The sequence below is a fragment of the Chiloscyllium plagiosum genome, unplaced genomic scaffold (genome assembly GCF_037043375.1).
Source record: "Chiloscyllium plagiosum isolate Xiang-an unplaced genomic scaffold, Cpla_swu_hap1 HiC_scaffold_3, whole genome shotgun sequence".
Taxonomy (NCBI): domain Eukaryota; kingdom Metazoa; phylum Chordata; class Chondrichthyes; order Orectolobiformes; family Hemiscylliidae; genus Chiloscyllium; species Chiloscyllium plagiosum.
In genome coordinates, this window is record NW_028270141.1 from 146,989,872 (window position 1) to 147,003,452 (window position 13,581).

Here is a 13,581-nt window from a genome sequence, read left to right on the forward strand (position 1 = left end):
TGAGTGACTTGGATGGGAACTTGCAGGTGGTTCCCATGTATCTGCTGCTGTTCTTCTTTGAAAGGATTCATGAGTTTAAAGATGCTGTCTTTAGGAATTGAATTTCTGAATTGCATGTTTTAGATGCTACTGAGCATCGGTGTTTGAGAGAGTGAATGTTTGTGAGGACACCTTTCATCACTTAAGAGTAGACTGGACAATAATTGGCCAGATTGGATTTGTCCTTCAGCTTGTCTATAGGGCATACCTGGGTAATTTTCTGCATTGTTGCATTTTTCCCAGTGTTGTAGCTGGGACTACAACTGAGACAGTGGGCTAGGTGTATGACATGCTCTGGAGTGCTTCAGTACCATTCAGATTTTTATTCCAAACTTGTACTATAATTTTGCTTTATGTTGAAACTGTACCATATCTGCTTGAAAGCTTTGCAGTATCCAGTCCCTATGAGTATTCCTTTATCTAAGGACAGTGATGATAGGGACCTCTGGAGAAGGCCGAGCTGGGACCTCTACTTGGCACTTCCAGCAGAAGGTTGTTGCTAATGTTTCAGCCTTATCTTTTGCACTGATATGCTGGGCTTCCCAATAATTTGAGGTATATTTGTGGCACTGCTGCCTCCAGCAAATTGTTTAATTGTCAATCACCACCACTGCAGAGCTTAGATCTGACTTATCGTGGAATTATGTCGCTGTCTGTCCCTTGCTCAAGCAGTTTAGCACGTAAGTAATCCAGTTTTTGTAGCTTCACTAAGTTAACACTTAGTCCTTTGGGTGTACTTTTAAAAAGAAGGGCACAGATATGTGGGGACAAGGTGGCATGCAAGTTCATTTCCAAGCCTTCCACCATTCTGAATTTTAAAAAAACCTTCTACTGGTTTTCAATGTTGTCAACATGGTTGCGAGGTGGGGGTGTTTTCCTGCAGAACATAAAACTGAGAACCACCTTGGTCCATAAACATTGAAGAGATTTTTATATAACATGTGTTGTCGCCATAGTCTTCCCAGACCATAGGTGCTGCTCTCCTATTAGAGAGAAGTGACTGGTGGTGATTTGCCCTGAGGGCCACCAGTTCCTAAACTGGTGGCCCTCAGGGCTAAACCAATTCCTTGCACAGGCAATAGGTGACTTGCATTCTCTTTTTTTTTCTACACAAGTCTTAGTAAATTTGCAATGTAAATTGTGCTTCCAAGATGATTCTTCATACTGAATCTTCACTTTTAAATGAAGGAATTTGTTCCAGATGCTGGATTTTTAATATTTTGCAAAAATGCCACTGTAGGAGCTCACATATCTGGCCAAATAGAAGGTAGGATATGGGCACAGTTCCAAGAGCTAATGCTATTGTATTGCTCAAACTAGGAGTGTATAGATCGAAAACTTATTTTTATTCCAAACCTACATTATAATTTTGCTTCATAAGGAAACTAATCCATATTTATTTCATTTATTGAATTACTTGCAAATATTGTGCATGCCGAATCCCTCTACCTTCATCACAGTAGGTACAGTTCAAAAAGAAAATCCAGCTGAATGGTTGTTTCAGCCCCAAGATGAGAGTTTCCAGGAAGCTGTAGCATCCTGACAGATGCATTTCAGTTTGATGTTATAGGCAAATAACATAAATAAGATAAACAACTTCCTTTTGGGTGAATCTATTTGTTAACACAACAGCAAACACAGATAATCAATTTGCCCGATTGATATTTTCTAGTAAGCTGCATCGCTTTTGTCTTTGGAAATTTGGGTGCAGCTTCAGTTGAAGGTATTTTGAACTATGGATCTACTACTTTTTCAAAAGTTGACACACTCCAAAAAACCTAGTATGGTGATACTTTCCTGAATTCAAGGCCCTTCTCAGTACTCAACTACTAGTGGGTTTGGTGAACATCAGCTGAAATCTATTAGTGTAAATGTTTAAATTTAATTACTAAATTGACCAGTTGCTTCATTTCAGTAGTTTTGTTATTCAGAACCAGGTTTATTTGACATGTCAAAAATGACTTGTTTGAGGAATAGGTTTAGTTTATAGTAAACAAGTGGAAAAAATGGTTTAGCAGCTAAACTATATAGTAGAGTTAAACTATATTTCCTTAATCCCAATCAAATACATTCACAGGGGAAACAAGACAATGTGGTTCTATAGAATGACACTTTTTTCAAACAAACAGCCTATGGGCCATGGATCTGAACTCAAAAGTATAAAATTGGATGACTGCTCATGGTTCTTCAAGATTCCTCCAATGATATTGAAATGCTAACCACTAGAGAGTGATGGAAGAAATTCCATTCAGCTGCAAAGCCAAGTAGAGTTAAGTCTTTGAATATTTGGGGACATACTCAGGTTCCCAAAACACACTCAAGTCACTGGACGGATACACCTTCAGCTTGTTTTAAGGTCTGTTAGCCTCTCGGAAAGGAGAAAGTGTTTTGTTTAATGAAGTTTGAAGTATTTGCACTGATTCATCCAAGTGTCCTGGAAAACTGAAGGCAACTCCTGAAGGTTGGTGCTAGGCAACCTTTAGTGCACAGGCCCAACTCTTCCAAAGCAAGTTTGTTCAGTAATTAAGCCATAAACCTAATCTCTCCCCTCAAACGTTATGCTTGTCTCCTTTTAAAAGTTAGTGCAATTTTCAGTAATTAGGTGAGTCACAACTCCCATGACACTTTTCTCCTGGAGCACAGGAGGCTGAGCAATGACCTTTATAAAAGCATGAGCAGCATAGATGGGGTGAATAGCCAAAGTCTTTTCCCCCAGGGTAGGGGAGTCCGAAAGCAGATAACATAAATCTTACCTCTCTCATTTTAAACTTAAAAGGGGCCTCTGGCAACTTCACACAAGGGGAGGTGCATATATGGAACGAACCGTCAGAGGAAGTGGTAGAAGCAGATGCAATTACAATGTTTAAGACATTTGGGCAAGTGTATGCAAAGAAAAGGTTGAGGGATGAGTCAAATGCAGGCAAATAGTACTCGTTCGGATTAGGAAACCTGGTTGGCATGGACGAGTTAGGCTGCAGGGCCCATTTCTGTGCTGTACTCTGCTGCAAAATTAATTACGTTGATTGTAATTAATGAGTAGCAGTTTTAGAATAACTGCACAATTTCTGATGAAATTTGAAATAGTGAAAAGATTAAACACCTTAAAACTTCAATTTGCAAACAGCTGGAACTAAATTAACAAATCTGATTTAATAAGTTTGTACCTGTATTCACTCTCTTGCACCATTATTGCCCTAGAAGTCTCTGACTCTGGAAATTGCTTTTTTTTTTTTTTGGAAACCATTGTATTCTTTGTTCATCTTTGCCTTTTGTCCAATATAATCATGTAAATTTCTTGTACACCAATGATGCATGCTAAGTTTTATGATGGCCAAATGAGCAGAAGGCCAAGTAAATCTCTTTGCTATTTAGATGTCTTTCTCTGTCATGCCACATCTGTCCAAGAATCAGTGATGGTTGGAAACCATTACAACTTGACCAGTATGGTTACATTGGCAAAGACTGGAGTGACACATTCGTGTGGGTTAGTTGGGCTAGGCTGAACCAGCTGTATGCTCTGAGCCTCTGACCTGCTGTTGTAGCCAAAGTTCTAAGGTGTGTGACTCCTCAAAGCAAGTCAGGAGTATGCTTGAAGAATTCTCCACTGACCTGAATCAATGCAGCTCCAACAATACCCAAGAACCTAGACACAATTTAGGACAAAACAGACAATTTGATTGGCAAACATCTTGGGATGCCGCACCCCCCACCCCCAGTGCTTGAGGGAGGCAGTGACCAAAGGGTATTACCACTGGACCAATAGTCCAGAAACTCAAGTTCAAATCTTGTCTTGACATAGTGGAATTTGAATTCAGTAAAATTTGGAACAAGTGTCTAATGCTGACCATGAAGTCATTGTTGATTGTCATGAATGACAGATCCACTAAAGCCCCTTAGGGAAGGAAACCACTGTCCTTGCCTTGTCTGGCCTATATGTGACTCCAGACCCACAACAGTATGGTTCACTCCTTAACTGTCCTCTGGGCAATTAATGCTAACCCAGCCAGCATAGCCTAAATCCCATTAATGAATACATTAAAATATTCACTCCCCCTCCCCACTGCACTGCAGAACTCTTGGCTCCTCCAACACCACCTTTTATAAACTGACGACTTTTACCATTTAGAAGGTCAATGGCAGCAAGTGCATGGAAGCATCAACACCTTCAAAAACCCATACCTTATTGCCTTGAAAATATATCACCATTTGCTGGATCAAAATCCTGCTTAGCAGCATTATGGGTGTCCCTACTCTGCAAAAACTTAGTTCAATCAGACAGGTTACCATTGTCTCAAGTATTTAGGGAAGGACGATAAGCAATGCCCACATACTGTGAATGATTGATTGATTGCAATAAAACAATGGCCTGCAATGTATAACTTCAAGACCTGTATTTATCTTCTGCCTTTTTCTTTGTTGAACTGTTCATTTCTGCATCCATAAACATTTCTTAAAAATAAGACCTGTGTCACTGTCTGGAATGTACTCTTAGTCGAGTGAACCACTCCAGATGAATGGATGCATCTAATTCTATGTGTCTCTCCTCACTGACCTCTAGTCGCACTTGAATCAACTGAGTTTACCATAGCCTCTGTCACTTTTGAGATCAGATAAATCAGCACATGGTTGCTGAAGTTTTAATTGGGAAATAATAAAGCTACATTAACGTTTAGTACTTCTGTTTCCTAATTCCAATGCAAATCAGTGGAATTCATCAATTTTTTTTTTAAAAATGGATCAACTTGGCACAGAGCTTTGAAAATACAGCTTAAGTTGCCCAACTGTATTACTTTGAATATTTTTAATGTAATAATTAAAATGGGCAGCCCTAGTTTTCTGGGTGGTGTTACCTTGTGAAATTGATTATGTCCATTCAAAAATAGTTTTTTTTCCCTATTCAGGAGGTGCTATTTCAGCTGTTATGCTAATCACTTTTAAAACCATTTCTTCAGAATTCTTACAATTAGTTATTGTAAACAGCTAACTGGATATTAACATTGCCAAATGATGTCCTGAATTGTATAGTGGTGCATTATTGACTCTTGTTTTTTTTTTGTAAAATGCAATCTGGTTGCAGGTTTCCAATGCTTCACACAACCTAGTTCTTAATACAGGTCATTCTGCTGTAATGAAGGTTTCCTGAACACTAATTCACTGTAACACAATTGACAAATTGGGAACGCTGATTCTAAAGTGCAAACTTTTAAAACATTTTGTCTGTAATGGGACTACATTACCAAACACTAAGCACGGTTTCTAAATCATGATTTTTCTACAATGCAGAGTTGCACAAGAATGCAACTGTTGCATTTTAGAACGACCTGTAATGCCAAATTAATACTAATTCTTGCATTTCACTATTAGGAACCGCCTCTTTCACCTAGTAATTAATCAAAGTTCTTTTTCCCTTACACATCAGTAAGTTGCCTTCATTTATATCATTTCTGTTAAAATTTGCTAAATGATGGATATCAAACTGTTGAACTTAATCCTTTTGTCCATTTAACTGTCCCATCAACATTTCGCTATTGTTTGATTCAGGTGATTAAAATTTTTAGACATGCAAGTTCTCTGGTATTATATTATTGAGAGTGCATTTTGTTTGGGTTATATGCACTGAGCTTAACCAGATCCATACAATATATTGGGCTGCACTCAGATTGAGTAAGGCACTATCTTTAGAACTAAAGACAGATCATGTGAATGTGTGCAACCAGTTTATTTCCATGGTGCACTGAAGTTCCAAAGCTTAAACCTCTACTGGCAGCACTCAAAATATCCTCAGAGGTGTTTTTGAACAGGTGAGTGGTCAGTTCTTAAGCACTAATTCTTGGTAGATTCATTACATCTTTATTTAAATAATTTGCTGATGAAAATAACTGGATTTCACCTGATAAGAGCTGCCATCAACTTGAAAGGTTGAGTGCCCTCCTGTGCTGTACTAACCTATGATTCTGAAATTGCATACTTGGGTGTGTATTTGCTCCCCCACCTCAGTAATTGTCCTGGTGGTACAATGCTTTCCTTCTCTCTAGCTCTCGTTGAATCACCACATTGGATCGTGTTGGGAATCATCATTATTTTTCTCTTATTTATTGTTTCCATTATGAAAAGACTGATATAAATTGTCTTCAGTTGGAACTAGAGTAAGAGTCGTCCATGAAAACTTCTTTTCAAAAAGAAAACTGTCCACATGTTTAAATGGAAGCAGACATGTTTGGGCCTATTACCCTCTCACTATTGCAACACACGGTTGTCGGATTTGCATGACAAGAAAATCCATTGCAACTTCCCCACTTGGAACTTGTGCGAAGTTCTTTAACCAGCTAACCAGTTCTGAAATTGAACTTCTGTCCTTTTTGTGTATTGTTAAGAATTTTCTTTTACATTTTTAGAAAGAGACGTGGAAAACATCGAGCGGAAGAGCGGGAATAGTACGTTTGTGTTTTTTTCCATTTTAGATACCTCTCCCATGATCTGTGACAATATTAACATCTTTTTAATTCACATGATCTCTGGGTTGAGGTGATACTAATGTTAAAAAATGGTGAGGGTGCTACTGGTGTCTTAATTTCCTTTGGCTTGTATAGTAAATGAACTTTGTACCTCTATAAAATAGCATCAAGTCTCAATGCTCACTGTATGCTGCCCATGTGAGAAGCTGTACATAATTTTAAATTCAATAATCTGTCAAAACCTTAATATAACTCGTTCAGAAGGACTGTGTTTGAACCATTGAAGTTTTTCTTGCTAATCATACCACTTGTCATGTCCTACAATTACTTAGTGCATTAAATATTAGAATATCCCAAAGTACTTTCTAAATAGACTTCGGAAAGAAAGGCAGCGAGTCAATCATTGCGGGATTAAGGGAAAATACTGAAGGTTTGGTTTGAGAAGTGGGATTTTGAGCTCATGGAGTGAATTGACAGAATGCCCAAAAGCTTAGATTGCTTCTCATTTTCACCTGAAATTGTAGTGGTTTTGAGTCTGATGTTCCACTAAAAAGCAATAATGCATACCAAAAAAAACCAACATTGCATGTCTCTGAAACATCTTCCCGCAAATTAGTGTGATTTCAGAACAAGATCAATTATAATGTGATCTTCAGTTTGGTAGTTGCGGGACAAATACCACAAACAAATAAACAGTCTCCACATGAAGTTTATTTGCATGGTCATTGGAAAAGGGACACAGAAACTGCATACAGCTAAAATGTGAGGCTGGTGAATTGTGCACTTTTTCTAGCCCACCATCTTCCTCTGCAGCAAATGAAGCATCATAGCTGGAGCTCCATTGGGGCTCCTGAGTTATTACCGAATGATGCTCAACAGTTGACCACCATGGTATTAACCAAACTTTTACAAGATCACCTTGTTCCAGTAGTTGTATCACAGTAAAAAATCTTGATTTATTGTTTTAAATTGAATTTGGTCTAAAGAGGGAACAAACCAGACTGAAGAAACTCTGTTTTGGGATATGTGACCGCTAGTGCCATTTCAGAATGCTCCAGGGAGAAGTAAGATTTAAGAGATGAGGAATACATCGGACTTTGAGAGCAATGTTTTAAAAAGTAATAGATAAGCATTGGAAAACATAGAGTTGAAGGAGGTCGTAAATTGAAATGAGGAAACATAAGCTGGGAAAGTAAGTAGTGTTGACAAGCCGATGTATTGGAGGTGTGAGACTGGGGAACGGTTGGGCAGGAGCAGGAAGGATGAAAGAAAAATAAGTGCAGATACTATCGTCAATTAACTCTAATTTGGCCATACAGCCATTACAATGTAGAAATTTCTGGTGACGAGGTTAATTTAAAATTCACAAGTAATTCCACCTTGTGTCACATACAGTGAAGCTTCTCACAAGGTGCACTTATTGCATGGTCAGCCCTGGTATCGAAACAATGTTAATTGTTCTTAATCGCCGATGTTCAGTTGGACTGTCCTGCAATTTAAAGCTTCTACAATGTGGTTATATAGCGATCTCGTAGATGGTTGATAATATTCAGCATTGGGAAAACCAACTACCCACAGCAATTGGTGGTATTTGCCCATAAACTTTGCCCATAAGTTTTGTGTTGGCCTTTTACTAGAAGGGGTACAAGCAGCATTCCAAAAATAGCTGTAAATCAGGAATTGAGAGGGTGGGAGGAATTCAAAAATTACAATTACCAGGAAAGTAATACTGAGTAAATTGTTGGAAATGTAAGTGGACAAGACCAGAGGTCCTGAGATTTCATTCTTAGGTCTTAAAGTACCTAGTGAGATGTTGATGTTTTGATTTTAATTTTCCAAAACTCATTAGATTCAGGAAGATTTCTTTTGTTTGCAAAATAGCTAATGTAACCTCTTTATTCAAAAAGAGGCGATAGAGGCAGAAAGCAGGACATTACAGGTCAGTTAACTTAACATCTATCATAGAGAAAATGTTAAAGCTATTATTAAAGACATTATTACAGAGTACTTGGATATGAACAGAATGACCTGGCAGAGCTAATGTGGTTTTATCAGAGAAATTTTTTACTTTGTCAAATAACGCCAATAAATTGTGCTGTAGATAAAGGGGGACCAGTGAATGTGTTGTACTTGTATGTCCAGAAGGCATAGGAAGTAGTGCCACATCAATGGTTATTGTGGAAAATACAAACTCATGGTGTTAAGAGTAACATATTGGCATGGACAAAGGATTGCCTGGCTAACAGGAAGCAGAAAGTAGCGTGAAACTGGTCTTTTTCAAGCTGACAAGATATTGTAAGTGGTGTGCCACAGGAGTCAATGCTAGGGCTTGAACACTTTTTATCCAAATCACTTATGTAAATTGTAGGGAGTGAAGGTCTGATGACCCAAAATAGGAAAGTGAATTGAAAGAGGGCATGAGCCTACAAAGGACTACAGAGAGGTTGAGTGGACAGAGGTCTGCCAAATGGACGTAGTGTGGGAAAGCATCAACTTGACCATTTTGGCAGAAATTTAAAAAAAAAAAATTTTGTCGCAGTGGAGAGATTGAGATGTCATGAGATCTAGATGTCAGTGACTGAATTGCAGAAAGTTAGCACGTGATAACAGCAAGTAATCAGGAAAACTAATAGGATGTTATATTTATTGTATGGGATATTGAATGCAAGAATAGGACATTGTTTCAGATGTACAGGGCATTGGTGAGACCACATATAGAGTAATACTTGTTACTGTACTTATGGAAGGGTGTTGATGCATTGGAAGCAGTTCACAGAAGGTTATCTAGACTAATACGTGGAATGAGTGGATTGCCTTGAGGGCAGGCTAGACAGACTAAGTCCATGTCATCTGTAGTATAGAAGAATCAGAGGTATCTTGAAACAAGATCCTGAGAGAATTTGACAGGATAGATGTTGCAAGAAAAATTCCTCTAGCTGAAGAATCTAGAACTAGGGTTATAAGTCATCCATTTAATACAGATGAAGATTTTAATTTTCCTTTCTAAAGTTGAGACTTTTTGGAAGCCCCGTCTCAAAATGGCAGTGGATGCGGATTATTTAAATATTTTAAAGCAACAATTGGTCGATTATTGATTACTTAGGTTATCAGAAACGTGCAGAAATGTAGAGTTGAGGTTAAAATCATATTGAGTAGGCTTGAAGGGCTGAGTAGCCTACCTTAGTTCCTTGTTTGTGCAGTTTTTATAAAAACATACAAAAAGTTTGAATCATTTCACTAATGTTTTATTCAGCAAACTGTTTCAGAACAAAACAAAGTTCCATTAGTATCAGTTCTGCATTGCCCTTTTATTTCTGTTTCAAACCTTGCCAGTGCTTAACATTTCCAAACATTAATTGGGTAGTCATGGCCAGAGAAGCCAGTCATGTACTGGTTGAGGTATGGGAAGTGAAAATATTCTAGTGGAATTAAGACAGAGGAACACAGGCCTGTAGTGGGTAATGAGTAGACTGAAATGTTATATACTACGTGCTGAACTAACCACGGTTTAATGCAAATGTAGAAATGTCAAGTGTAGAAAGGTAGTTAGGATGATTGGGATTTTCTTGGATAGGTATAAACTAATTCCAATTTGACAATTTGGAATGCAGAATTTCCGATTATTTTGTTGGTAGTCCCAACTGAACATCTGCCTTTTACTTCTCTACCTGTTGACGGTGATGATTTTCAAAGGTCCTTGGTTCTGAAAATTTTAACCCTTATCTAACCTCTCTCTCTTTCTTCCCTCACAAGTTGCATGTGATGCCAGCTGATGAACTACTAGAGGTGGTGGTGATTGGCAACATGATTCCATGTTTAAAGTGGCATTGTCTTGTATGTCAGCAGGCCTGATGTGCTTGATATCTTAATAGGCCAGTGAAAGAGAGAGAACTGATATTTTCATTATACTCCTGCTGGATGTCAAGTCACTGGGCAATTAAGCCTTCACTGTGTATTTACTGTGCAAGACTGCTTTAGTGCTGAAATATAGCAGAACAAAGAAATGATAATGCAACTTTCATTTCAATCAAATCCACAAAGCACTTTGAGAAAAATTAATTATTTTTAAAATACAATCACCATAGGCAAATAACGAGGCTGATTTCCACTCTGTGATGCCTACAAGTCACAAAGCAAATGATTGAAACTGTTTTTTGCATTTTGACAGAGGCATGTTCGTCAGAGTGCATCAAGTGACCTATTCTTCTATGAATTGTCCCCACAAGATCTCATTTTGGTGATATTTGAAAGTCTCAGCCTTATTTTTGACATTTTTAAGAACACTTTTGAAAAAGGAAAGTTTAGGAAATTCGTTATCACTTTATTATCATGTTTTAGATCCTTTTGGTAAACTTTCTGAAAGTTTGTTTTGATTGTACCATTATTTAACCATCTCAATCTAATGGTTAAATATATTCATTTCCAAATAAAACCAATTTAAAATTGAAAAATTCAACAAAAATTTTAAAAAGAAAAAATGATTAAATTAACATTTGTACAGTTGAAGAGGTTGGCATATGTTATTGCCTCTATCCTCTCCTACATCCTCTGTGGAATGTTACACTCAGTTGTATGCATGTATCTTATGTCCAGAGAAATAAGGAGATCTGCTCAGAACAGGGAAAATAGTTCTGTCCATCACCGTAAATCAAGCATATGCTGCTTAGCAATTTGTTTTATTGGGTTTAGCCTGAAAGTGCTCTTTTTTTTTTACTCGCTCGTCAGGCACATGTCCCAGCATTTATTGCCCGTCCCTAGTTGTCCTTGAGAAGGTGGTGATAAGCTGTCATCTTGAAGCACTGCGATCCATGTGCTGTAGGTAGACCCACAATGCTGTTAGGGAGGAGATTCCAGAATATTGACCCAGCGACATTGAAGGAATTTGAGGAAAACTTTGGGAATTATGGCAAAATCCGAATGGAAAAGGTAGTTTCTGTCCTGATAGAGAGTTTGTCCAATTGGTCATTTAAGTTGGGACCTCTTTCCCATTCTTACCTCCCCAATCTTGGTTTCCTGTTAAATAGTGGCTGAAGAGGACATGTGATCTCCTATATTACTGATATTGATGCCAATGATTAAATAATGCATGCAGCAAAAATCATCTGTTGACCGTGTTGCTGGAAAAGCACAGCAGTCAGGCAGCATCCGAGGAGCAGGAAAATCGACGTTTCTGACATAAGCTCTTCCAAAGCATCGATTCTCCTGCTCTTCTGCTGCCTGACCTGCACCACACTCTCAACTCTGATCTCCAGCATCGGTAGTCCTCACTTTCTCCTCGCAAAAATATCTCCCAACCCCTAATTTGCTCCTAATATTTTACATACAAGCTCTATCCTTCATAATTGAACTGGCATAATATGGCCAGTTTAAAGGTATTTTAATGTTGAAACACTTCTTCTTTGGATAGTTGTCTTTTGTTAAGTTTCAATGGGTATTAATGCTCAAGGTCTCCAGTACATGATTCTTGCACAGCTAGTAGCCACCTTAGTTGATTATGGCACTAAGAGTGTAGAATAAGTAGTACAGCATTGAAACAGGCCCTTTGGCCCACCATGTTTGTGCTGACCATGATGACATTCTAAAATAATCCCAGCTGTCTGTAAATGGGGTCTATATTTCTCTATACCCTACATGTTTGTTTGTCTGCATGCCTCTTGAACATTGCTGTTGTATCTGCTTCTACCACCTCCCCTAGAAGTGCATTCCAGGGACCTACCACCCGCTGTGTTTTTTTTTAAAAAAACTTTTAAATTTTTCCCCTCACTTTAAAACTTCACCTATTATTTGACATTTCCACACTGAAAATGAAAGACACTCTCAATTTTATGTATGTCTATCAGGTCGCCCCTCAGCCTTTTGATGCTGTAGCAAAAATAATCCAAGTTTGTCCAATCTCACCTTCATAGCTAATGCACTCTCTAATCCAGGCAACATGCTGGTAAACCTCTCTTGCTTCCTTTCCAAAGCCTCCACATCTTCACCATAGTGCTGCAACCAAAACTGCACATAATACTTCGAATGTGGCCAGACTAAATTCACATACAGCTGCAAAATAACTTGCCAATTTTTATATTCATTGCCCTGGTCAATGAAGGCAAACATGCCATATGCGCCTTTACCACCTTATCCACTTGTGTTGCTACTTTCAGGGAGCTATAGACTTGCATCCCAAGATCCCTCTGTATGTCAGTACACAGGATCCTGCCATTTCCTGAATACATTTTCTTGCATTTGACCACCCAAGATGCATCAACTTACACTTGTTCCCCCGCTGACACTTCAATCACCTGACCAGGCTCATTCCGCAGTACAAGGTCTAGTACGGACCTCTCTTTGGGCTATCTACATATTGTTTCCAGTTAGATCTGAAGGCTTTTTAAATATTTATTTAACAATATAGGCATTGCCAAAGTGCACAAGTCTATTTCTATTTGCTTGAGTTGGAAACATGCCAGTTAACTATATTGAGACGGTAAGAGTTTAGTGGCAAAGTGAAGACAAATTACCTGAAGGATTGCTGCTCATGAATATTCTGTTTGATACATTTTGAAATGCAGTCCTTTTTGAATGTCAGCATTAAAGTAGAAAGATCAGCATCGTCAAGGCCTGCTGCACAGTACTTTTAATGGCACTTTTGTGTCAAGCTAATTAGCATTAGTGGTGTAATTGTACTGGTCATTGCCTGTGTTAGAAGCATTTAATCTCCTCTTCTTCAGTGTGGCTTCAGCTCTGGATTCCGAAAACCATGACCGATACGAACGCCTGACGTCCGTGTCAAGCTCAGTTGATTATGATCAGCGAGACAATGTAAGTAGCTTTACTTTTTAGTTAGTGAAAGATTGACAGGAAATATGTACTGTCTGTTATTTATACTGCAAAATTATTTTTCATTTTTACTACCAACTTGCATTTGCATCGTATCTCTAACACAAAACATCCTAAGATGGTTTGCCTAATTTAACTAGGTGTGAGGTTAACTACTTGGCACAAATTTGTTTTTGTTTCAAAAGGGGAAGTGTGCACACAAGACACATTTGAAACAGAAGGTGATAATACTTGACAACTATTTGCAAGATCAATAATATTT

The 13,581-nt window shown here is 38.2% G+C and overlaps 1 protein-coding gene across 3 annotated transcripts in view; it reads left to right on the forward strand.

Annotated features, from left to right (window-relative positions):
- Positions 1-13,581, forward strand: part of LOC122548516 (mechanosensitive cation channel TMEM63B-like) — a 223,309-nt gene that overhangs the window by 114,885 nt on the left and 94,843 nt on the right. For 2 of the 3 annotated variants that reach the window (XM_087984150.1, XM_087984143.1), the window contains 2 exons: positions 6,435-6,473; positions 13,211-13,301. In XM_087984150.1, coding sequence (XP_087840276.1) covers positions 6,435-6,473; positions 13,211-13,301 — 130 coding nt within the window. The remainder of the gene's footprint in view (positions 1-6,434; positions 6,474-13,210; positions 13,302-13,581) is intronic. The other variant, XM_043687273.2, reaches the window with a different exon arrangement.